A 26,118-nucleotide genomic window follows, 5' to 3' on the forward strand; every position below is an offset into this window, starting at 1 on the left:
ACTGTGTAGAAACTTCCATTAAGCAGATATATTTCTGGTTTTGGAGGACAGTGGTGGGAATTGCCTGATGGGAAGGCCTGGACTTACCAGAGTAGAAAGTATCCCAGTATTCTACTCACTGGAGTGGAAAGTATCCCAGCCCTTAATGACACAGTTTGGAATAAGAGTAGTGTGTTTCCTAAACCTGGTCTAAATCCCTCTGGGTTGAGGACTGCCCAACGACAGCTTTTCTGTTTTTACAGCTGTAAATATGATGCGAAAAGATTTCATGAGTGATTGAAATCTAGGTCATACTGTGGATTTCTAATCTGTTGATTATAAATTGTGAGGAAAGAAATGCTGAAGTTATAAATCATAAACTACATCTGCAACACTAAAGGCTGCTTCTACTGTGCTGCTCCCCACACTTTTTGTTTGCTTTTATATCGAAACAAACCTTACACCCATTGTCCAACAGATGTAGGAATGACAAATGAGTGAGATGCTGGGCATGGAAGGTTTTCCTCCATGTCTTAGGTTCCTTTATTAAAAAGCTATGACAGCATTAAGTGCTTTATAGTTGTCTGTGTATTTTTTCCTCTTTTGTTTATTTTTGTCTAAAGCTTTGGAAACAAGTGGCTCTAATGGATCATAGGCTGTCTCCATGTGAGCCACATCCTGAGGCTTCATATTGAGTTTCATTACTTTCTAAGACTAAACAATTGTTCACATCTATTTTTTCCTATTTTTATCTATCTCACTTACTAAGAGTCAAGCTAAAAACCTTTCCTTACTCGATATCAATGCTAATAAGTCCATAAAGGTAAATACAGGAAGCAGGGGATTTATAGTCTGAAACAGTGAATCTGTGACACCTTTCCAAATGCAACAACTTTAGCCATATGCCAGAGGGAGACTTTTTTTTTTTTTTTTAATAGGAACATTGTGGAACTTGAAATAATTGTTCTGAGAGTAATGAGAAGGAAGCTACTATCCCTTGGAGTACACATTTACACATAGTTATAGACAAGTACCCATGACAGCACAAGATTTCCTGTGTGTCTGAGTACGTCTCTGTCAGGGAATGCATCCTGCTCTTTCATTGGGATCAGCACCTCAGCCAAGAGTTTAAGGGGCTGAAAACTGCCTCAATCCCACTAGCAGTGCAATCTCTGCAAGAATTGCTTCTGCAGGATAACAGGATAAAAAAGGAGGAATCATTAATTTTAATTACTTATGACACTTGGGTCTTCCTCAGAACAGATACACTGGTTTCAGAAGGTAACGTTTTAATTTCTTTTTCCCTTAAAAAATAAAAATATAATTGAACAGTGTGAATTGAGCTGCAAATCAATTGTTCTGTAGAAAAAAATGCGTTCACACAGAAACTGAAGAATGAATTAAACTGTCTGCCTCAGAACTTGACCCTAATTGAGGTGATTCTCCTTGATAAGTAATTAATCAGGAATCCTTGTTCTTATCCCTCTGCATGGAGAGTGGGCAGGAAGAGGGGCTGCTTCACCTCATCACTTCCCATATACACCTCCATACATCAAATATAGAGATATGCAACCATTCACAGAGATATCTGCAGGTCCTGATGGGTTAATATTGGTGAGAACAGGTGGAGAAGGTGGATTGTCAGCACCTACCTTTCTGCTTCAAGGTTAGTATTTGAGTGTGAGATGCAGCACAGAAAATAATCATAATTAGAAATATCCAGGCATTAAAGTCCTCCTGTAATATAAGAAGTGGAGCTTTGTGGTAGAGCAGCTTTGGTGGATTCCTTGCTTGTATTTTGTTCTGTAAGCTGGAGTTTGTGGAGTTTCCTCACAGCAGGGTGGGCACAGCACTTGCACAATGCTCTGTCTGGGCTGAAAGAGGAAATGAGAGAATGTTTACTGGGGAGATCAGTCTATCACAAATGTCCTTTGCACTGGCAGAGCCAAGAAACCTGTCAGCAATTGCACTGGCAAAACAGAAGTGGCAAAAACCTAGAGCTTCACCACAAGTGAAAAAATGTGTGTCTGATGTCCTCTAATGGTGTTACTGCTTAATGAGACTATTGGTGGGTAAAGAACAATTTGGAAAAAGTAAGAGAAGGAAAAGAAATAGGGTTTTCTTTTTATAGCCTTTAAGTTATCTCATTTAGCACAGAAGAATGTCAGAAAGGCAGTATGTGCACAGCCATGCACACACACCTGCCTTGCCTGGTGCTGTACTAAAGCCAATTTGAGTCTAATGTGTTTGAATAAATTGCTCAAGTGGTTTGCTCACCCATGTGGAAACCTCACCTCTGTGACACTGGCAAAGTCAGCAAGACATTGGGTTATCTGGTGCAGATCACAAGATATATCAAACATAAGCTTCCCATGAGGCTATTTAAGATGCAGACATTTTTCCCTTGCTGTGCTTTTACCAAGTCACGTTTCCAATGGGTCTCAGTAGGTTTTTTGATGGTTTTTTTTTCCCCCTTTCAGAAATGCCCATTCTTTTTTCTGCCATCCTAATGTAGTTGCAAAAGCTTATCTGACCAAATAGCAGTGAAATTATTTTTTTTTCATCTTTTTCAAATGATCCCTCACTCTCATTAAAGCTGTGGAAATCTGAAAAGCAAGATAGTTATATGTCTGGTTTCTACTATGCTCTTTCTAGCAAAACCTTGATCTTAGTAAAGACAGAATTTAAAAAGAAACAAAAAATGTAAAGCACATAATTTGCATCAGCTGTCTTTCAAATATTTTACCATCACATCTCTTCCACAGTGAAATGTGTGAGAATAGCAGTATGAGGCAGAAGCTCTGAAAAAGTGACAAGTAACTCTAATGAGAGATGCTCTGTTTTTAGCATGTTACTATTTCTAAAGCAGCCATGACTTCTGTGGAGCTCCTTCTGACTTTTAACTTTGCGAGGTAAATATCTGCCAAGTATAATAAAAAACAATAAATGAAGAAAGTAGCTGCAGTAAGGGCAGAAAACAGGAGTACACTACCAATGAGGTTAGAATGCTGCCCTAAACCATTGATTGCTGGCTGCCCAACATGCCCTATTTCCAAAATGATGCTTTCCAGCAGTAATAAAAGCCTGCTCTAGGTGAAGAGTTTGTAACTAAAAGGATGGTGCTGTTCCCTTCCTGTGTGCTGTTCGAAGCTAATGATACATTTTGCAATGTTGGCTGTTAATGGCTATTGTTTTACATCAGCAAATACTTAGATATTATTAAGCAAATACTTAAGTATTGTAAGCAAACACTTATACATTTTTAGGGATTTTTAAAAATAACATTGTGTCCATGAGCACAAATGTATTTGGACATCGTTCAAGCCTGATACTGACCCTTCCAGTAAGGACAGCAACATTCATGAAAGTTCCCTGCTTCAGAGAGGCACTCGGAGCCTGACAGTACAGAACTCTGTTATAGGCAAAGCTCCCTTGGAGCGGGTTAAGTTCAGTTTTGATCTTTTTCTGATTTCCTTGAGGTCAGCTTTTCCAGTTTTCTGGCAGATTTCTTCTTAAATACAATTAAGGAACTTCTTGATTATTGAAGAACATATTGTCAAAGGTGCTCATGTTATTTTGCTGTGCTTCCCCCCAGAGATTTCTTCCTTGTAGAGGCGTTCACAAACACTAATGATTTCTTGTACAGAACACTTTCATTTGTAACACTTCTCTTCCACAGGGTGGTGCTTTGTTTTGTGGGTTTTTTTTTTAAGATGCCAAAACAATGTCTTTCAAACCTTGGGTGTTGTTAGCAGCAAGAGCAGAGAACGTAGAGGTAGCTATGAGATTTTGCTTTCCCCTTCCAGCTACCTGAGGGATTTCACAGTCCAGTCAACGAGCACTGTTTGATCACTTCCTGTGCTACATGTATTCGGTGTAAGGATTTTTACATGCTCTGTAGCATTAAGTGATCAAAAGAAGTGAGATCTTCTGTTGTAGCAGTGATAATAGGCTACTCTGCACTGCGTAGCACAGCACACCAGTAAATTGTCAAGTTGGTTTTGATTCTGAAAGATCTTCAAGATGAAGAAAGGTAAGATAAAGGAAACTACTACCATAGAGGAAAATATACATTGCATTAAAGCTTGGCATAGAATGGCTCTACACTTGAGGATAAAAGGAAGAAAGCTGGCAACAGAAATTATAGGATTGCTCAAGAATTGGGACAGCAGCCAGGACTTGCCTTTCTCCCCCCAAGTCCTACCTGTGGCATGTCATATCTCTGCTGGCTGGGAACAGCACAGGTTACATATCCTTGTGTGGGGACTTTTCATTTCAGTTCTGCATTTGTCTAATAGACCAGTAGTCAATTTTTGTGTGTGTGTGTGTTTTCTTTTGATTGTTTTACTTTTGCTGATTGACTTTTCAGTTTTAATTGCTTCAGATAAACAATTTTCTGAAGTAAGAATATCATGCTTTCTTCATTTTAAAGATAGGAAGCAAAAAATATTCATCCAAGTCCACTATTCAGATGCCTAACTTTTAAATCACTATGTGGACTGGATCTTTTTCCTTTTCCTTTCAGTTTTCTGTCATGTAAACTCATGACACTAATGAGTACTTAGCAGCCAAGATGATTTAGGAACACGTTATTTTCAGCTGGTGACCCCAAAGAAAGAGAACAATATTTAGGAAACAATTCTGGAAATGCATTGGCATTCAGGCAATCAGAACAATAAAGGAATACAAAGTGTGCATTTAAAAAGTCATTTAAAAGGGCTTTTTTCCCAGTGTTTGTGGTAGGAATCTGGAAATATTCAAGACCCTGGTTAATATCAAAGGGGAGTTTATCAAAGATATGAATGACAGGTAGGTGTTCATTTTTCATTAAAGCTCGATAGGAGTTGGCTGTCCAATGCCATTATTGGTTTTTAATAATTCCTTACAGCTTTTAGTATGAAATGTCCTTTGACCCAGATTCTCAAAAAATTATTAGTGGTGCTTTCATGAGCATGTGTGTTGATCATATGGCTATTAATCATTTAGCATGAAAGCCTGTTTGAGAATGTGCTGATTCTTCACTTCTGGTTCAGTTATACATCCTACTCACTCTGACTTTGAATTTGTTTCAGACACACAAATTATTAGAAGAGTTCTCTGAAACCTTTCTAAACACAGAAATCAGTGCTCTCAAGCCAGGACAATTTCCATTGTGGATTAGATTGTACTGATACCAAGGTGCTCCTCATTTGTTTTACACCTTCGTATGACTGTATCAAGTTCCAGGAATACTGTTTTAATAACCTCTGTATAAAACCACTATGAAAAACTGGAAAGCAAGCCTGATTTTCAAACCTCGTTGTGCCCATTCGGAAGCAATTTGTGAGTAGCTGGAGCTTCCAATGAGCATGGAATTCCTCAGGCTGGACAGCCTGTATTGAAGGTACTCAATATGTCTGCCCACATGGAAAATAAGTGTACAGAGGAAAGCCAAGCCCTGTGAGCTACCTTGGCCAGTAGTTAAAACTTTGTTTCCTTCAAATTATGCTCTGTTTGGTGAACAGCATCTCTTTAAACCATCCATAACATCTCACCATTACTAAAACCCCTGGGTAAGATGCTGGCAAGGTCAAGGTATTTCTGTGAAACATTTTATTTTGAAAGAAATACCACATTAAGGGCTGGCTATTTAAATTGGTTTTTTACTGCATGTTTTCTCAGAAAAACTTAATTTTGTGTACTGCAGTAATGATGCTGAGTGGATAATAAGATGAAGTATGTTGCTGCTGTGGGCTCTACACCATATGTCTTTCATAACTACTGCATTTCAAGGGTTGGTTGTTCAGGTAATTGTATTGTCTCAGGAATTCATCATCAGGGTAACCTGAAGTCATACACCTGTAATACATAGCAATATTGAGAATTTCAACATTTGAAACTAAACAGAAAGACTGCAGAGTAAGAGTTGAAGTGTCAGAACTGTAGATTTATAAATATTTCTATATTTTCTGCTTGCTGAGCTTTATGTATAAATCGAATTGCTATAACACTTTAAAGCAGACTGTGAGGACAATTATTTTAAAGCAGAAAAGTGATTAAGTGATAAAGTACAAGTAATTTTTTCATAGTAGTAAAGGGTAGTTGCTTCCTGCCCTGAAATGCTGGGTCAGTGAATGATTGCTCTCATGATATCTTTTTTCCAGAAATTTTGTTCTGTGTGTCACACAAATGGCACTTGGGGACATAAAAAAGTGTTATGCCACATGTTGCTCCTTCCACCTAGTGAGCCACTTAGGTGGCTCTTTTTCTTGGTGCACCTCAATTGTAAATTAGTGGGATGCTGAGCCCATACTTCATTTACATCTTTTAAGGGTCATTGGTTTAAGGCTAGAAAATGCTTAATTTTTATTGACCAATGCTTAAGAGAGCAGTAGCTCTGGTAACATCTGTATATATTTGCATACATAACATTGTTACAGTGACAGTGCTATTTCTTACATGTCAACCAGGGACATCTGGTGAACAATGAATTTTTATTATTTCTGTATCTATTTAGAAAGCCTAGATAATTTAATGGCATGAAATTGGGGTCATGTAAAGGTTTATTAAAGGGTCTTACAGAAATTCTGAGTAAAACAGCAGAGTGAAAAATGATGCAAATTTTTCCCTTCCCATCTCTTTTACAAAATTCGTGGCACAACTAATTGAGTATTTCAAAACTAGAGGAGGAAAAAAAATTGTTGCCGTATATTTATGATTATCGATCTGTTGTTCAAGTGCTTTGTACTGTCTCTGGAAGGATCTTGGTGTAGATGAAAAAGGTGTGTTTGTGCTTAGGCAGGCATGCACGAGTGCTGCAGGAAATACTGCTAGCATTTCTGGCTCTGCAGACATTTTTCCTATGTGAATAATCTGAACAGTGGCATAGCACAGTGCTGGGCAGCATTTTATTGCCAGGATTGCATTTCCACCGGGTGTGTGTAAATGGGGAGCGTAGATCTGACCACTCTTCTCTCAGGAACCCAAGGGCCACATTTGGACTCCAGCCACCACTCAAACCCAGTGATGATTTAACACGATTTCCATTTCTTCCTCTTGGTCTGCCAAGAGTATCTTGCAAGGCTTTGGGTTTTAAGGTTTTCTGTACAATTATCAGGACTGGTATCTTGGATTAAAATGAAAAGCATTTATCTTGTTTTGGTTTGCGGTTTTTTGTTTCTTTAGTTTTTTGTTGTTGTTTGCTTGGTTGGTTTTTTTTTTTTCATAACCTAAGGTCTACAAAGATGTGAATTTGAGAAATAACAAATATTGGGAAAATAAATGCTGCAAATAAATGGTGAGAACTTGCAAGAAAGAACACTTGGAATATCTTAGTGTCCTCACCTGGAAACTAGAAAAAGGGAAAATTTGGTTGGTTTGTTTTGTTTTCCTTGCTTTTCCATGCTAGCTACACATTACCAACTTTTAGGAAAAGAAAAAAAAAACAAAAAACAAATAGATTCCCACTTGTCAGAAGTCAAAAGACTGAGTACCAGATGGATGCATCCTATCAGACATCAGCAGAAATCTTTGCTTGAAGTGCCAACCTCTGAGTAGTAACTTTGCTTACTGGCACTCTGATAGAGGTTTCATGCCTCTCCTGGATTTTCTGCAGTATGTCAAGCACTGATATAGTGAAAGCCTTTCTGAAATGCCTTTCTGAGTTTATGAAAGGGCACAAAACATGACTGTAAGTACCAAAGATGAGGTATGACAGGTCAAGATGAGGCATGAGAGGAGAAGGCCTGTTTCTGTTTGTGTCTTGACTTGCAGTTGACTAAGAAGGGGTTAAGGGTTAATGTTGGAAAAAATAGGTTTGATATTTGTCAATTCTCATAGAGAAAAACAATAACAAAAAGAGAATATCATTAAGTTAATGATGTAAAACCCAAGAGAATGAATTTAAAACTCGATATTCAGAAAGCTCTTTTATTCAATATAAGAGATACCTTCATTCAAAGAACTCTTCCCAGATGCTTTATATTTTCTGTGCCTTTTCCAGGAAGCATTTCCTCTGGAAGATACCGGATGGTAATAAGAAATAATGATGGATTATTAGACTAATATATATATAGTTACTCCATTAATCTTGGAGTTCAAGTGTATCTTCTGTCTGTTGTGTATCCCTCACCTCCTGAAGCAAGCAGTGCTATTTTAAAATATGTATCTCCTTCAAGGACTGAGAAACTCACATTTTATTTTAATTATTTTTCAGAGCTTTCTATCATATAAAATATTAAGCTCTGATTACAATTGAATGAAAATTTTCTCAGTCTTAATAATACTCAAGAAACTTACATTTCAATAAAATCGAAGTAAACCTTCAGCTACTTCTAAGTCTTTGTTACTGCATTCACAAGACAGTGGTGCCTCAGGGGCTGATGATATAAAATGCAAGCTGGCATGCTTGAATTTTTTCTTCTTAATTTGTCCACCTGTGGGAGTCCCAGTGTTATTGCTTTTCCTTGGAAGTGGTTAAAGGTTGTAAGTGTTATGAGCTTAGGTTGTCTGCAGTCTGTTCTAAAACTACTCTTGTGCCAAATTTGCATCACTCATGTTTGACTAATTCCAGAGTTATTGCTATAGAGAGCAGCTGATGTTATAGGAAATATAAATTATATATATATATATGTGTGTAAGAGTGTGTATATATACATATACATACATACATATATATGTATGTGTATATATATATATATATAGCATTGGTTTTACTGCCTTTTGGCAGATTGGTAGCACTGAGCTAGAGTCCAACAGGGAACAAATTGCAGTGTCAGCTGCTGGCTTGATTTGCATTCCACCTTTATTGCTTGGTTCTCAGGTTCATCAGCATTCCTGGTGCCTCATCAGAAGTCTGTTAAGTATTTAGAGTACACAATTCATAAAACAGGCTTGAAAATACTCCACTGGAGTTGCTAGATTACAGCAGTTGCTGCCAGAGCTTTTGAAGACAAAACATTTTGAAGTGATTGGTAGGTACACGTGCACACATACACATCCTACACTGTTGGAGCAATCAAAGCTCCCAACGTTTCAGAGCACATTAGGAGCATAGAACTGGAGCTGTCTCACAGTTTTATCCAACTGTTTTGAAGCCATCAACATATTTATCCTTAGCCCGTGAACTTGGACAGCAGAATTTAAGCTATACAACAAAGCGTACATTGCATGTTACAGTAATGTACAGGCCAACAACAAATTAACTTAGCTGCCTGTGTAGGTACTGTAGAAATAAGCTCTACCCTGGCCTCAGAAACAGGACAGCTACGTGGCCAAAGCACCTCCAAACCAAAAGTTGAGTGTTTCTGGAGAGTTGCTGGCTGGGGCTCGGAGTGTCTGTAGATGAATCCGAGGTTCCTGTGCTGCATTGCCCCAGGGAGCAGGAGTGGTGATGTGGGTTTAGCATTATTGATACTACCTTCAGAGCTAAGGTTCAGAATAATTTCTGGAGACAAAATGTTTAAGTCGCTTCTTGAAATGTATCCCTCCTCTCTTTTGGCCTTTCTTGGAAACTCTCCCACCTCCTGCACGACTCTGCTCTGTTATTGTGGCCTTAGCAGTATGGAATAGATAAAGGCACAGTAGGAAAAAGGAATTGGTTCCATTACCATGTTCTCTCACAACTGGGTGAGACTGATAAAAAGAAAACAGGCTGAGAACCATAAACATTTCAGTGTATTTCTATGGGCTGTGTGTGCAGGGCTGATTTTTACCAGGGGAGCTCTGAAACTACCATCTTTGCTTGTGGGCAAAAAAATGTTTGCTTGTGGGAATGCGAGCCTGTGCTGTTTTGGCTCATTGGCAGGGATAGCACCATTCAACAGTAGTGCTGACTTATTGCAGTATTTAGTGATGCACAGACATTTCTATAGTGCCCATCAGCAGGGTGCTGAAGAGGGAACTTCTCACTCAGCATTTGTCTGAGGTTGTTTCTGACAAGAAGGATGACTTCTAAGATTATTTTGAATGAACTAGTCATAAAGGAAAATTTCTACCGCTTTACTATGCAACTGAGACTGGCAAAGTGAAAAATTTAGTAGGCTTCAGTACCTTTCCTTTCTGCACTACTATATTGCTCCAAAAAAAAAAAAAAGAGGAAATATAAAAACCAGCTCTTCCTAAAAGGCTACAGGCCCACTAGATTAAGCATAACAAGGCTGAAGGCTGAGATCAAGTTATCTCCACAGGTTACTGTATGTCAGCTGATCTACAAAAATTCTGTGTGCACATGGTCTTAACCTAAGACTGATGAAAAATAATGTGACAAAGACAAATGAAAAATAATGTTATCTTGCCATGAGGGAGGTGTGCAGTGGGTCAAATTCCTGCATGATAATGCAATGGCTTAGGAAAGCCCCTGTCTACATAGAAAGGTGATTATTGCAGCATCATGTTTTGTTTTGCAGTTCTAAATAGCCGTGCTTAATGGGGTTTTAATTCATATAATATTTGATGTGATGTCCATAAGTGAAACTTAAATATGGATATAATAATTAGGAAGTCTTCAATTTGAGACACAGACTTGCTTCCTTGTTTTATAGAGGTGTTACTGAGATACCCACAGGTGCTGGAGAAGTGTGTAAAAACTTAAATATAACCTTTGAAAATGGATTTTTTTGTGGTTTCAGATACACAAATATGTTACAAATAAAGACAAAAGAATCACTGTAATATGTTACCAGCTTTTAGGGTGATATTTGCTCTTGCATCTGTATGCGTGTTGTTTGTGCACAGTATTTGTTAAATTTTGGGTTTTTTCACTAGAAGGTATAGATCTATAAAGGAAGGCTGAAAGTCTGCTTTCAAGTCTGCAAAGCATTCATTTCACTTGCCAATACCTGGCCATTTGCAAATGGTAACTTGGCTGCAGCCCCACATGCTCCAGCTTTGGGAAAACTGCTGATGTATGTGCTGTGTGTGCCATTTCTTTTTACCCTCACCATTTCTATTCACTTTAAAGCTGTTTTGTTTTCTTTGTCACTTTTACAAATATCTAAAATAATATATTTATATACATATATATAGCAAATAAGAAAACTGGTATATAAAGTGTAGGTTATGAATAGTGTAATAATGAATCATGGTAAAATTAGTTAGCTTTATTTAATCCTCAGAGCCTTTGATTTCTTTGAAAAGTTGCATACGCCATTATCATTACATGCTGGTTTTCTGCATTTCAAAAATTAGTAAAAGAGGAGATTGCTTTAAAGCAGCACAATGTTACACTTCTTTGTATATATTTCTGTGTAAACAGAGTAAGCATATGAATGAAACAGGTGAAACAAATAAGCTACTGCATCCATGGGGGAAAAATGGGTGAAATTTATTCTGCGTCTAGTTGAAGAAGCTGAAATTAAGAAGAGTTACAGTTACCTTTCCAAGATAACTGGGAAATTGCTATGCAGCTCACATCAGAGGCATAAGAAGATGAGCATGAATTGGATAAGGTGGATCCCTTATTGACACTCTATAGACATGGAAAAGTAGCACCAGCGAATGGAGAATCATTAAAACAAGGAAACAAAAAGAGGAATGTTTAGAACGTTGTTCAGTCAACTGAGCCAGCAAAAGATATTTTTCAGACTCTGCAAATCTCATCAGGAAATGGTCCTTTAGTTGTTCAGAAAAGATCATAGCTGAGAGCATGGTGCCAGAATGTTGAGGAACTGCAGAGGTGCTCAGCAGCTGCTCAGCTGTGTAACTGCAGCATGGAAGCAGTGCTGGAAAACAAAGTCAGATGTTTAAAGAGAATAAAATATAGTGGAAGAACTCTTGAGTTCCTTGCTTGGGGGACTTGCAGAGACAAGGAGCTGCAGAATACACTTACTGCAGGAGGCAGTGCTAGTAGTAAGACAAAGAGAGAGCAGACACAAGGGCTCTGCTAGAGAGGTGAAACTGGTTCTAGAAGATTTGATGTGAATGACCAAGACATACAAAGCAAAATATTTCATTGTGTTTCATATGGTCTTGTAAAAACTTCATGAACTTTTTAAACTTTAAAGAAGGATGTACCAGTTCCAGGAACATGAAATTTCATGTAGAATTACCAATTATTATGAATAAGTCCCTAATCTCATACTGTGCAAAGCTTTTCTTTTTTTCTCCTCAGTGTAATAAATACTTTTATTGAAGAGTAGAATTGATTTTATAGGAGACAAAAAAAAAAAATCAAAGCCCTTAAGTTAACTTTAATAGACATTAAAAGACTTTGTTAAAATGCAGGTGTCCCATTAGAGTGAACATTTTAATAATTAAAAGTCAATAAAAATGAAAACATGCTGATATGACTAATTTGAAAAATATACTGCTTTGCTCCCAGGTATTGGTGTACATGGAAGTCCCCTCAGTCCTAAGAGCACTCAAACACGGAAGTTTATAGGCAAATCCCAGAAAAAAAAAAAAAGGAGTCTCTGACCTTAGTGAGAACAATACCACATCCCTGTGTCAGCACATGCCTTTTCCTGCTCTCTGGCTCTGAACAGGGAAGTCCTTGTTAATCAGCCAGTGTGATCTTGGCTTAATGATTCAGAATCACTACAATGTGATGCCAAAAATTTCTCCAAGCGAAAAAAAAAATCTCCTTTGTTATCATTTTTGAAGGCTCTAAGTATGAATGAGGTTTGAAAAAAGGAAAAGCAGGGCTGGAACTTGTCTTTTATGGCCAGAAAATTCTTGTATCTCTTCCAAGTGACACTGTAAGGCTTTCTGTTTTGAAAGTCTAAAAGGAAATTTTTTGTTTAATCTTTATGGAGGTGAGGGAGAGGACAAAGACAGAAACCTTGAGCTTTCCTCCATCTTCCCCATCCTCATCTTGATCTGAATCTCTTGGAAAAGGAGAGAGCTCAGTTTGGTGAAGTAATTCATTTGGAATATCAATTATTCTTCAAAAACATGTCCCAGACTTCCTAAGCTGTCAGAAGGTTTGTCACTGCCGCACGCGAACCTTCAGAAGTTACATCTGAGGAGGGAAGATGTTGTTAGAAATCTTTCCCTGTATGACACACTGTCTCAATTTCTTCTAAAACAACTCCTAATTAGTTATTTCTCTTCTTCCTCTTTTTTTTTTTTTTTTTTTTTTTTTCTCCCTCCCCAACTCTGCAGCACCAGGGAAAAATTGGAGTCAAATTTAATGTTGGGACGGACGACATCGCCATCGAAGAGATGAACGCCATCATTAACGATGGGAAGTACCACGTGGTGCGCTTCACACGGAGCGGTGGCAATGCCACCCTACAGGTGGACAACTGGCCCGTCATCGAGCGCTACCCTGCAGGTAAGGCCTCCCACAAACACCTGGCACTGAGAGGGTGGGGGGTGCCTGGAGTTTGCCTCGTTTTGCTCCTCTCCTAATGCAATATCAGCTCCTTTGAAGTGTTTTAGTAGCTACGTAGTTAAAAGAATCCTGAGCAGTACAGTTTATGATGATGGCATTTCCTAAGTGAGTTTAAAAGCCCAAATTCAAGTTATTACTGGAAGTGGAAAAATGCAGTTATCCAGGCATGAAGTAGTAGTTTTGTTTCTTGCTATCATTTGTTTTTATTGCACTTTTGGTTTAGTGGGGGGAAAAAAAAGGCTTTGACAAAAGCTACACAGTTTAAAGTGACTCACAAGACTATCCCCAAGTGATGGGGTGAAACATTTACTGAGGAAAAGGTTGTCTGTGTTCTTTTGATTACAAGATTACAGCAATCTGAAGCTTATGAATTTAGCAGAAGTCTTCCAGCAGACATAAACCAAGTGGCATTGCAGTTATCAATTGTACAGCCAACCACGCAAACTGAGGTGCCTTTACTCCAAATGCAAACTACAGGATATTATTTATGCAGATGATGCTGGTTACTTGAGGAGGACCATTAGTATGACAGCAGAGCTCTCTTGAGCAGGCCCATATTTAATTTTATGCAAATGTTATGCACTGAGCTAAGCTATGCTGCTAATTTTATTCATTTTTAAAGGCAACAGGTTTTTCAGATACGCAATCCCTTTCTTATTGAGTAGGACAACTGAGCCATTAATGGTAACTTATGCATCTGCATGTTATCTCCTAACAGTTGCTCTGTGTGCTTATATTAAGCAAAAGGCAGTAAGATGATGTAAAGATGTAAATGAAGGCAAATATGCAAACCAGAATGCCGATTGCACAAATGACAGTTCTGATTTATCGGTTTAAAAGTAGAGAATTCTTCATTTTTGGGGGTGAAGTGCAGCAGGAGGTTGTGTTTCACTAGTAAGGAGTGCATAGACCATTCCCTGGACTAATTATTAGTATTTAGGATGGAGATTTTTGTTATTGTTGCTGCCATTTCAGTTGTAGTCCAGCTATTTTAAAAAATAAAAAAATTTTTTTAAACATCCACACATGAAATATAGCCCTTCAGATAATTTCTTGGAAATAATTCAGAATATATGAACTAATGAAAGTATGTATTGGGAAAGAGACTATGTACAGCAGAAGTTGTTAATAAACCCACCTGTGTGCTAATGTGCTATGAATGAATGACAGCTCTGGCAATTAGAGCCATTAATGGTTTCTAAGTTAGACACATCTATGAGGGGTGATAAACACTTGAGGGAAAGGGGGATACTGAATGAAATACATTCAGTGATCTTTCAGATATTCCTGTTTCCCCTGTGGCCTCCTAGCTTTCTCCTTTTGCAGTGTTTGCTGAAATAAGGTGTAAGCTGGGGAGGACTTGTCAGAGTTTGTGTTCAAGACCTATTCAGCACAAAGGGGAAAATAGGCTTGAGGTGTTTTTCTGTTTATTTTGGTTTTTGCCTAAATGATTAGCATGAATTCACATCCTCCAAGCTCAGGAGTGATGCATCCCAACAAAGAGGAAGTCAGGCAAGCATGCCAGGAGGTCTGTGTGAATGAACAGGGAGCTCCTGGACAGGCTCAAACACAAAACGAAGCCTTGAGTTCTGAAGCTAGTGGCACATAGAGCTTGTTTATACTGAACAAAGGTCAATTTAGAAAAAAGAATTATTTCCTTGGGATGGGATTGGTGGAATGGAAGAAAGTTGGATGCTTTATTTGAAAAAAGAAAACAAAATATTAGATTTTTATTGAGTTTCCATGATTGCTATTTGAGCAGGCTGCATTCCAAGGCATTCTCAGTTGCTTCATTAGCTGCAGTACAGAATCTCTTGGCTTGTTTTATTGTTGGATCTTCTAAGACTGCTGTTGGTCTGTAATTTTCTTTGACTTTCCCATAGTAATATTTTATGACTCCTGTATGCCATAGCATTGCTTTTGGTTGCTATCCTCCCCCTTTTCACCTTCTATCTCTTCTCCTTTCCCAGAAAGCAAGCATCAAGCCACACCTTTCTCTTCTTTTACTATGCTGCTCCATTAGATTTGCCAGTCTTCTTGTTTTGGTTTTTTTTAGTTAATAGTAAAATGTAAATTAGGCAACATAATTGGTAAAGTTGCTATACTTATATACGCTGGATTTTTTTTTCAAAGATAAAATTAAATAATTTGTTGGTTGTCTAAAGCATACCAACAGATCAGGTCTTTCTTTTTGAGGAAAGATTTTTCTCAGAATTCCTCTTCAGGTTGGGATCCCTGATTACAAGACATTGCTTGTTTGTGTTTGGTGCCTTAAAATGCTGCATTAAGATTTTCTAAGAGAATTTTCTGGTCAGAGACTCAGGAATTTCCAGTTTCATTGCCTATGTATCCATCATCTGGCCTCATGTAACTGCTGTGGATAAGGATACCCAAGGCCCAAAACCAGCTGCTACCTTGCAAAAAAAAATCACATGGCAACACTTCACAGAGCTTCCATGGTGGCTTTGTGTTTTACCCAAGAGCTGCATATAATGCAGAAGAGTGACCCTGGAAGATGAACAGAATGCAGTCTGTCTCTCCTGTGACATCATTCTTGATCCCACTAGATTTGAGTTTGCTCTGGGCCAATGCACCTTCAATTCTTCTCTGAGTGGGTGTGAAATGAGAGAGCTGTAAAAGGAAAAGAGTCAGGGGTCAGTGGTAGAGGATGATTATCCTAGTTAAGGTGGATGGTTGTTTTTTGAAATATAGTTGGGGAAAATGTGTTTTAGTCCTAGTCAAATGTGAAGATTTCAGTATCCTGAAATGGCTGGATGATTTTCAGAAACAGAGGTTTGGATTTACATATGTATGTTCTTCCAGACTACCATCAAAGTAATTTTTTTTTACTCTGAAGTTTCTTTCCTGTCACTTTTATGAATAAAATAAATTGCTAGAGCTATGAGGACGTATACTTTGATTTCTGTCCTTTATTAAATGTTGAGCCTGTTTTCCCCACTTCTTGTGTTTGTGGCTGGTGCATAGCCCTGTGATTGTGAGTGGCACACTGTAGCTTCTTGATAGCTGATTAAGATGCCCATATATTCACTTGATTTATTTATTCCATCTGTCTTAACTAGAATCAGTGCTATGTCTCTTTGCTGAATTATCACCATCCCTCTGCACCTTCGTGAAGAACTATAGTATTTGATCTTGACCTCTTTTTCAGATAGTAAATTCACATTAACTTATCTGGATGCAGCCTAATTGATGATCATATTAAACAGGAATGAGAAAACTGCTGAGTATTCAGTCAGAGCTCCTAATCAATAGACTATCCCCATTTCCAAGCAGATCCTTTCTACTCCTTGTGGCTTATCTGGTCTGCTTCACTGTGTAGTTTTAATTTCCCTTCCCAATGGTCTGGCTGCTGTTGTGGTGATGGGACTGCTCCACAATAGCAACTCCAGCTGCTTCTGTGAAGAGGCTACTCTTGTAACTTCAATTAGGTAATAATTCTACACTGAATTGCCAGTTTCCTAAGGGTGCATAAAACAAAGAATTTGTTCATTTGTGTCAATCTGAACTAAGAATTATGGCAAAATTAAAAAAAAAAAGGAAAAAAATAAATAACTTTTAGTAATATGAAAATATTAATTTCAGTATTTTTGAATAAAATATTCTGACTTTTCATGCCCAGTGTTTACAGGGGACTTACATAATCTGAGAACAAAGCATTTTGTTCCATTTGAAACAACATTTTCTTTCTTAACTGAAAGAAAATATGTTTAAAATAAGATTAAAAAGGGAGGAAGAAAAAAAAAACAAACACACACCTTTGTCATAACAGTACTCATAACTGTATCTATTTATCATGAAAGACAGTTTTTTTAATTATCTGATTTTTGTTCCTTGGTAGTGAAGTGTGTATATATTACTGGTTAGAGAACATATGTCAAGACAAGGTAGAGGACATTTTAAAGCCCCAATAACCACTACTTACTGTGAAAGAATTTCAGAATCACTTTTCTGACACTAACTCTGTGCTTTCTGTGGTCAAAGACAGTTTTCTCAATGATGATTCTTTTAAAACACACACCACAAATAATCATTTTACCAGTGAGGATTTTCTCTTCATGATTTCCATCATAAATCACACTGATGCAGAATTTTCTATCTAGAAAATGACCTGTTAGATACTGGGTAATGGGTATATGGTTCCAAAGCTGCTCAGTCTGCTGAGAATGCTCAGCATTCCTGAGACTCTGCAGTAGTTTGGAAGACACTGTCTGATGTAGGCAAATATCTAAAATGATGCCCTCCCAGTCATCCCTGGATCTCTGCTTAGCCTTAGAAAAGCATAACTTTATTGTAGCTGTCCTCACGTACCCCATGGGTCAGGACATGTCAGGGATGTGTCTGACAGACCAAGATCTGACAGCATGAGCATGTCACTCACATTGCTTGCAGAAAAGAGCTTGTCCAAAGCATTGCCAGACTGCTGGAACAGATGCATCCCTGTGATTAGGAGGTATAAATCATGGTAGAGCACAGACACCAAAAAAAGAACCTGTGTGAGAGACCATGGATGCTGGCAGAAGGGCAAACTGACATTATGCTAAATGCCAGTACCTCTGCAATATGGCAATCACCAGCTTGAAGGGCTTTGGTATAATATAGAATAATTCTGCACTGTTTTTGTTTTGTTTGTTTGTTTAGTTGAATTGGGGTTTTCTTGGTGGTTTGGTTTTGATTAAAGAGCTGAGATCACACTTCTTGTCTTTAGGGACTGTCTCTGGATCTGTGAGATAAAGGTTGTTCCTGCAGAATATCCAAGGGCTAGGGGAAGGGGACATTTCATTTAAATGTTTCTCTTGGTCCCTGTATTCTAGAAAATAGAAAAAGTGTCTGTCATCTTTTCATGGGACACATGTGACTTTAAGATAAATGCTAGTAGTCAGCTATTACCATGTATCCTATTTAGGGTAAATAACATCCATTTGTCTTGCTTTTTCTGTGTTCAGATTGACTATAAAATTAACAGGAGACATGTGTGTGAGTACATTGGTTTCTCCAGGAATGGATTAGCATTTCCCAAGCGATCCAGGTACTTGCCTAACTTGCTTACTGTTGGCTTAGAAACAGCTTCCAAATTCAAGCCCTTACAGCCTCTTCTGAAGAGGACTAAAGATGTTTTTCAGGTATAAGTGTGGTGGTAGGGAGGCATCTCAAGCACTTTCACAAATGTGTCTTTGAATATTCTAATAAAAGGGACAGTCAGCTTGTTATCACCACATCCATAACAGCCAAGGTGATGTAGGAATCTAACAAGTAAATGATCACTGTGTGTTTGCCTTGCCTTGTGCCAGAGAGCAAATTTTCAAGCCTCTCTGGCCACTGCTGTTTGGACACAGGACTTACAGGGTGATTCACAGGAAAAACCAGAAGCTTCTGACTGCTATTTTTTTGTCCACTAACACATTGCCTGTACCCTTTTTCTCACTTGGTTCCTCCTTTGGATAAAAGAAAATGTCTTGATTCTCACTTGTGTGTGTTCCTTTGCTATGGCCAGAGTTTTGACTTCTACAATCAGATCTGTCATGCCTCAATCCTGATAGTAAGACATAGAGGATATGAGGAAACGCCATTAACCATTATCTGATAAGCTGCAAAGTTTACAAACCTGGAGGAATCTCCCATTACTTCTTCCCAAAGACAAAATGAAAACTGTCCTTATGCCCAGGAGGGAAGTCCAATGGAAAAGACTTGAGCAATTAAGAAGAGAATTGAGCAATTTAGCTTCTGTGAAACAAGAATGCCCCATGTCTCCTGGTTTGAATGTCATTTTCCTGCTGTGGGAAACCAGTGGTGCCAGTAAAATAAGGACATCTCATAGGATTTACTTCCCTTGGAGGTAACAGTGTTTGGAAAAATTGTGAGGATTTCTCAGGAGCTTTCCCTCTGGGAATAGGTAGAAGGTGAATGTGCAAGTAAACACTTTATGTATAAGGTTATGCCACATGTATAAAATCAGGCTTTAGAAGTGGAAGATGTGGGTCTAAAATATTTACCCTATGGAATTAATAAGAAGAGAATGGGAAAAATACCAGTTAAGTCAATAGTTATTTTGTGACCAAGTAACGTCTCACCCTCCCTGATCTGGAAAACAAAACTCATCAGTGTTATTTATGGCCTTTCATGTGTCCATGGAGTCACATCTCCCTGGGGTTCTGTCTGTGCTGAGGTCTCCACCCAGGAAGGTCTGCTGGTACCTGGTATAGTTAAACCTACTCTGGTTTTGTAGGAGATAATGGGGTATAAATATGAATGAGTTAACATACTTGGGGTTTTTGATTAGCAAAAAGTCTTTGAGGAAGTTCCATGTGAAAATATTCAGGAAGCATTTACCCAGCCCTGGTAGTAAAGGTCAAGTTCTTTGATGGATCAGACGCTCTCTTAGGGAGAACAGGGTCACAGACTCTCACCTAATGAAAATCAAAGTAGTAAATAAATTGATTTTCAGTGGAAGTATGATCACTTAAACCTTGTCATATATTGAATAACATTGATTTTTTATATGAAAGTAAAAAACCATACAGGCTATAAAAGAGACAAATTCAAGATTACTACAGAAGAAAAAGATTAGTGAATGAAGAATTTAAAAATTTGTGATTCCTTTAACAGGCAATGAAAAAACAAAATGGAAAAGTGAAAGGGAGAAAAATCTAAAAATAAAATTTTTAATATAAAAGCATTTTGAAATAAAAACATTTAATAATCCAAATTTTTTACATTTTTGAAATTCAGAAATTATTGGTTTTGTGCAATTTATTTGCAATTTTTCTAGAATGAGAGATTTTGCAAAATCTTCATTGGCTTAAACATTTCAATCAAACAAAGTGTTTTCTTATCTCAAAGTTAAAAAAGAAAAACTGACTCTTGAATACAGAGTAGGAGTAAAAGTAAAGTTGACCTGTGAAAGATAATGCACATGGGTGAGATAATCTGAATTTTCATAGAAAATATTTTTAATTGATTGCACTGGCTCAGGACAAAGGTTTAATGCAGTACACAGCTCATGGATTATTTCATTACCAGTCAAGAAACAAGTTCTGAAAATGTTTAGAATGCTAAAGAAAATATTAATGGAACTATATTTAAATCAATGGGCCACTTTCCCTGTAAAGGATTAGTGGCTTTCATGTTTGTTTTTTTTTTTTCTTCCATTCCCATTTCCTTTTTTTTTGGGCATGTGTATTTAAAAGTAAGGTTAGTGATAGAAGACCTTAAGAAATTAGAAATTAAAATTTACTGGGTCAAGTCTGCTTCTTTGCATAAATTGTTTCTTTTAGAGGGTAACTTAGAAGAAACATCCTACTCAGAAGAAATCCTTTTGCTTTCAGTCCAGGCACTTTCCAGTTCATCCCACTTTTTTCTTACATGTCTTTTTCAGAATGATTTTCTCATTTCTCATCATAATAACCTTTCTTCGATGCTGTTTTTGTTTTGAATTTGGTTTTCAACTGCACATGTGTTTGAAAATGGACAGTATGAGAACACTAGGACCTCAAGGATATCTGAAGACAGTAATGAAGATATTAATCCAGAATTTTAAGACCTTAATTTTCTTTTTCATACTTCAGAACTGGAAAGCCCAATGTCATTCTGTAGCTGACTATCTGTTGAATGTCTTTCCTCACGAATTCTCTATCAGAGTATCCCAACTTAGGGGAAGAAGTGGTGTGACTGGTCCTGTATCTTTAGTGTGTGACCTGCACCTTGTAATGTAAGCTTTGGTGTCACTTCTGTTAATTCAGAAGGGCTCTGTTCTTCTTTACTGATATCTGCAGCCTCTTCAGCATTACCACCATATCTACTTTCATGTCATCTGCAGATTTCATTGTGTGGATGGCACTTTATACTCAGATCAGTGAAGAAAATACAAAAGATGATTTATTGCTGAACTCAGCTTGGGTACTTTCTCAGGAGTTCCACCTAGGTAGTTTTTCTGGGGGAAAACCATTGTTTTTCCCTGTAGTTGTATCTTCAGTGGCTTCTGTGGTAGCTCCTATGGTCTAATGCCATTTGGGAATTCACCATGGTATTCCTCTTGTTAACTCCATGTAGAACTCAGCATTGATTTTATCACATTTCCATGACTAAAACACATGCAGGCCTTCCACTCATTCATACCATAGATGGCATCAGTTCCCTAAAATACATGGAGAGCTTTGGGACATCTGACCCACCTACTATGTCTCGAGGATTTATATTAATATAGTTAATTTAATGGGGAACATAAGGGCCAGAATATGGTACAGTTGACACATTGGCAGGTCTGAATTTGACAAGCAAAGACTGCTTATCATCTGTGTGAATGATTCACCAAGAAGCTAAAGAAGAAACTGAATGAAGTGGGAATTGCAGGGAGGAGAAAATTCCAGGGCTGGTTCGTGGAATGAGATGCATCCTGGGAAGATGGGAGCCTTGAGTGTGATGCAAGACAAGCAGCCCTTGAATTCAGAACCTGTCAATAACCACAGCCTCTACATGAGATAGAGGAAGGAGAGAACAAACCCTTGTTCGATGCTATTCTTTGTTTTTTGGGGTTTTTTTGGGTTTTTTTTTGTTTTTTTTTTTTTAATTCAGCTTTTTACATTTTCACACTCCTACATACATTTTTCACACTCCTCTATTTTTTCCAGAGTTAATCCATGATTTGCTACATGACATCGTATCAAATGATTTACTGAAATCCAGAAAATTAGATACACTTCATTTCCTTCATCTAGAAAATGAGTTAGCTTGTCGAATACAGCTGTTAAACTGGCCTAACATGATTTGGTAAAGTTTTGCATTTTATCTCATTTTCCAATTGCTTTCATGTCTTTATTTATTTTAAAATTTGTTCTAAAGCAGCATGTATGGCTAAGGTCAGACAAAATACTTCAACTGGGTAGTTTTTAAATTCTTCTCATGTAAGTCTATTACATTATCTGTTCTCTACTACAAGAAATAACACATCTTATTGGATGCCTGGATTTAAAAACTCCTGGCTTCTTCTTTTTAAGTTCTGGGATAGAGATCATCTTTCTCACTTTCTGGCCATGCAAGTTCAATAAGAACATGCACATTGCTTTTTCCAGAGCTGTGGAGATCTATATTAAACACATTCCTGTTAGTCAATTCAATCTGCTCCCTTGGATCACCATCAGCCTTCCTATAAAGCAATTCTCCTTTATGATCTCTTTTCGTTTATATCACTTTAGAATCTCTGGCTTTTTAATTTAGTTTACTTTCTTTGGGAGGTTCCTTGGGCTTAAATTCTGGCAACATTTCTTGAGTATTTATTTATTTTTCTAATTCTGAAAGGTACTGCTTTCTTTACTAAGCAAATCTGGGGTTTTAACCTCCTGTAACATAGCCTGTGATAATGTACTTTTTCAGTCTAGCAGGTCTTCCCTGGTATATTTTAGCTTGCAGGTGCAAACACAAAAAAAAAAAAGTCATCATTTTAATACTTTATAGAATTTCCAAGTGTCATTTCTGGCTGAATCCAGGCCCTTACACTGATTGCATAATCTGACTTCCTTCATGTTATCAAATTTTGTTCTTTTAAATCAAGAATCTGATTTGCAGGCTTATTTTTAGTTGTCCTTATACTAACTTAAGTCAACTGCTGATCACTCAATCAAAAAAATGTTTCCTACAATTAACTTTTCTATGTCTCCAATACTTAGCCAAGGCAAAGATAAAATTGTGTTATTTTTTGTTGGTTTTGTCTAGACAAAATCCTCAATGAGGATTTCCTATTGTAGGAAGCTGATGTCTACCTTTATTAATGTTGTGATGTCCAGTTATAATATTAATAAAATGAGGCATTATACCAGAGTGTAAAATAATGGCATGGAGAACTAAGAATAAGACAAGGAGTTATTTAAACTCAATTCAGTAAGTTCTCCAGAATAAAGATAGAAGAAAGTATTCTGGAAGCAGGAATCAAAATACATTAAAAATTCATCTAAGTTACTGAGACACAAACCAGCAGTTAAGTGATGGATGTAACTAGGCCAGTGTGCTACCTTCCCTTTGTAATTGCACAACTGATTTCTTGCATGTTTTTCTCATTTCATACAGCTCTGACTGCTCTTTGGTTATGATTAAATGTATTTGTCAGCATGCACCCAAGTCTCACATTCTGTATAATTTTATTGTCAATGTGAAAGATTGATGTTAAAAAAAAATGGAACTTTATTTTCCCATTCTCTTTGGGTGAGCCTCTGCTGCAGCTTACTCAAAGTCAAGGAATTTTTTTTTTTTTTGCTTTTAAAAAAACACTGCTGCCCTTTGAGAGATTATGAAATTGTTCTATCCTGCTGCTGTCTTTATTTAAAGAACCTAGGTGATACCCAAACAAAGCACTACAGTAAGTCTCTTTTCAAAAAGTGGTTTCAGTAAAATTTCCCAAATCAGCTTTTTAATTTGACGGCTTATCAGGTCTTTCTGTCAGATAATGCAATATAATAATGCTTCTCTGAGTCTGCAGACAGATTTTTTCCCCCTTTATTTTTCATCTTGGATATCCTGGTGAAATACAAAGGCTCATCCCTTCTTAGGCTTGTTAGATCCTGTAATTAAATTCAGATCTTGATAAAATGTGTGGCACAGTTGTCATTACTTGATCACAGAAGGTATAACACCTTTCAGTTAGATACGGCAAGGTGGCACAATGGAAGGAGAAAGAAAATGTCAAATGAGCAGTGATTCAGAAAAGTGTTTTTAAAATACTGAAAGAAACAGAGATGTGCTCTTTTTTTGTGTCTTTTGGCAAAGGATGGGCCAATGCCTGCTTTCCATAATTAGGCACAGGGTGATATGGAAATGGAATTTCTGAAGACAGCAAGCTACAGGGATTCAAGCTAGAGGAATAAAAAGCGAATGAAATCAGACCTAAGAATGAGACATGGCAAATATGACTCAGATGGTCCCTTTCAACCCTTCAGGGAAGCCCTTATCTATTAACAATTCCCAAAAGTCAGATCACAAAAGATGAAATATTGCCAATTCTTAGACCTTCTTTTACAAACTTGTATTTGCCACGACATAGGCTTTCTGTGTAACCTGCAGCATCACACGTACCCAATCTAGTAGGGTAAATTAGAATTGGAGGATTAACATCTTGCCAGTCAAGAAGAGAACAATTTACTCAAACTCTTCTCCAAGGAGTTTTAGCTGCATAGTTTCCTTAACAATATAATGCTGGTATCTCTGATGGCATCAATGATTTAAAAGAAATTCCTCATTCTTCTTTTCTTTCCCAGGGGAGGACTGTGTTGTCAGTGCAGAGATTTGAACAGATTCCTTTGTTTCTCTCTCCTTCCAGCCCGCAGTGGGTTTGTATCTCATTACACAGGACTTTATATAATGTGTCACTCGCTGGGCCAAACCAATAATTCGGCCACCCCAGTGAAATGATTTCTGTGTAACACTGAAGTTGGTATGTTTGTGACAGTGCCCCTGTCCTGAGATGGCTCACTGAGATGAGCACACACACATGGGTCAGCTCTGAGGCTCCCACTGAAGTTCCCAGTGGCTGGTTGAGCATTCAAGAGCAGAGTACAACGCTGTGTGCTTCTTCTGCAATGCACTCTATTTCCATTATCTTCTGGGGCAAGCCGGGAGTCAGGCTGCAGTGGGAGCCTTTCTCAGGACAGAAAAAATCAATGTGGTGTTGAGCCTTCCAACCAGACAATCTATCATATGGAAAACAAAATTATTTTCTCTGCAGTGCTGTTGTGTTTTAGGTGCTCTCAGAAGATGAGGTATTTTTTTATTTGGGGCACATTTGTGTATGTGTCCCCAATATATTTTACTGGTGGCATGAGGTGTGACAGCAGTATAGTACTTTATGTCTGCAGGATAAGAACTTCCATTAAACTAACTAATTCAGAAATAGTCACTATAATTCATATTGCAGCAGGGAAAACAGCAACTTGCTCTGTCCTGGATATATTTTCTAGAGAGCGAACTGCATTAAGTAGGTATCCAGAAGGATGCAAATCATTGCTGTCTGGAACATATAAGCATGCACATTCTTTAGACTCTCTTTCTCTCCTTTGTGCCCTGTGAACATGGGGGAGAAGCTGTACACATATCTCTTCATTTTGTCGTGCAATTAGATTTCTTCAGTCTTAAGACCTGTTATTTAAAAAACAAACAAACAAAAGAACATCTTCCAACTGCAGCATCTGCACTTTCAAAATATTTATTTTCTTTAATACTTAGGATTTGAGATTAATGTTGCACCTTAGTTGCAACAAATTCTACTGTTGTATTATATCATGCATATACAATTAAGTTCAGAGTGTTCCAGCAGTTTCAAAGAGCTACCTTGACCCTAGCAAGGTATAGCTAAGCCAGAGGATAGGGTTTTTTTGGGTTGTTTTTTTTTTTTTTAGTCTATCCTACCTGTCAGAAAAGAAAACCTTGTATGATTTATATAACCTAGAACTCTTATGAGCTTCACAAGGGGCAGATTGTGTAGCATACAGCATTTCAAATAAATTTGAAGCAGAAATTGAATATCCCTCAGTGCATCAGAAGCATGAAACATTGTAAAGGGCATCCTAATTTCAGCCCCTTACATGCAGAAGTTAACTGAATTAAAGGCAGTGAAATCATGCTTTTACAAATTGGTTTAATTGAGATATGAATGGTTTATTTTCCTCAGTGAACTATTTCTAAGGCATTTAATGGCTTTTCTGGTGCAGCATTGGGTATAGTAGACATTAAAAAATGAATGAAACACACTAGCATCAAGGTTAAGTATGTATAAAGACAATTTTGATTTTCCTGTTTTACAGATCTGATGGGCATTAATAGAGGAG

At 37.5% G+C, this 26,118-nt stretch overlaps 1 protein-coding gene across 29 annotated transcripts in view; it reads left to right on the top strand.

Moving 5' to 3' along the window:
- The window catches only part of NRXN1 (neurexin 1), a 673,223-nt gene that overhangs the window by 539,530 nt on the left and 107,575 nt on the right, over window positions 1-26,118 (top strand). For all 29 annotated transcript variants that reach the window (XM_039717321.1, XM_039717302.1, XM_039717313.1 and 26 more), the window contains one exon: window positions 13,060-13,231. In XM_039717321.1, coding sequence (XP_039573255.1) covers window positions 13,060-13,231 — 172 coding nt within the window. The remainder of the gene's footprint in view (window positions 1-13,059; window positions 13,232-26,118) is intronic.

This window comes from Passer montanus, unplaced genomic scaffold, assembly GCF_014805655.1.
Source record: "Passer montanus isolate IOZ18808 unplaced genomic scaffold, ASM1480565v1 scaffold102, whole genome shotgun sequence".
NCBI lineage: Eukaryota > Metazoa > Chordata > Aves > Passeriformes > Passeridae > Passer > Passer montanus.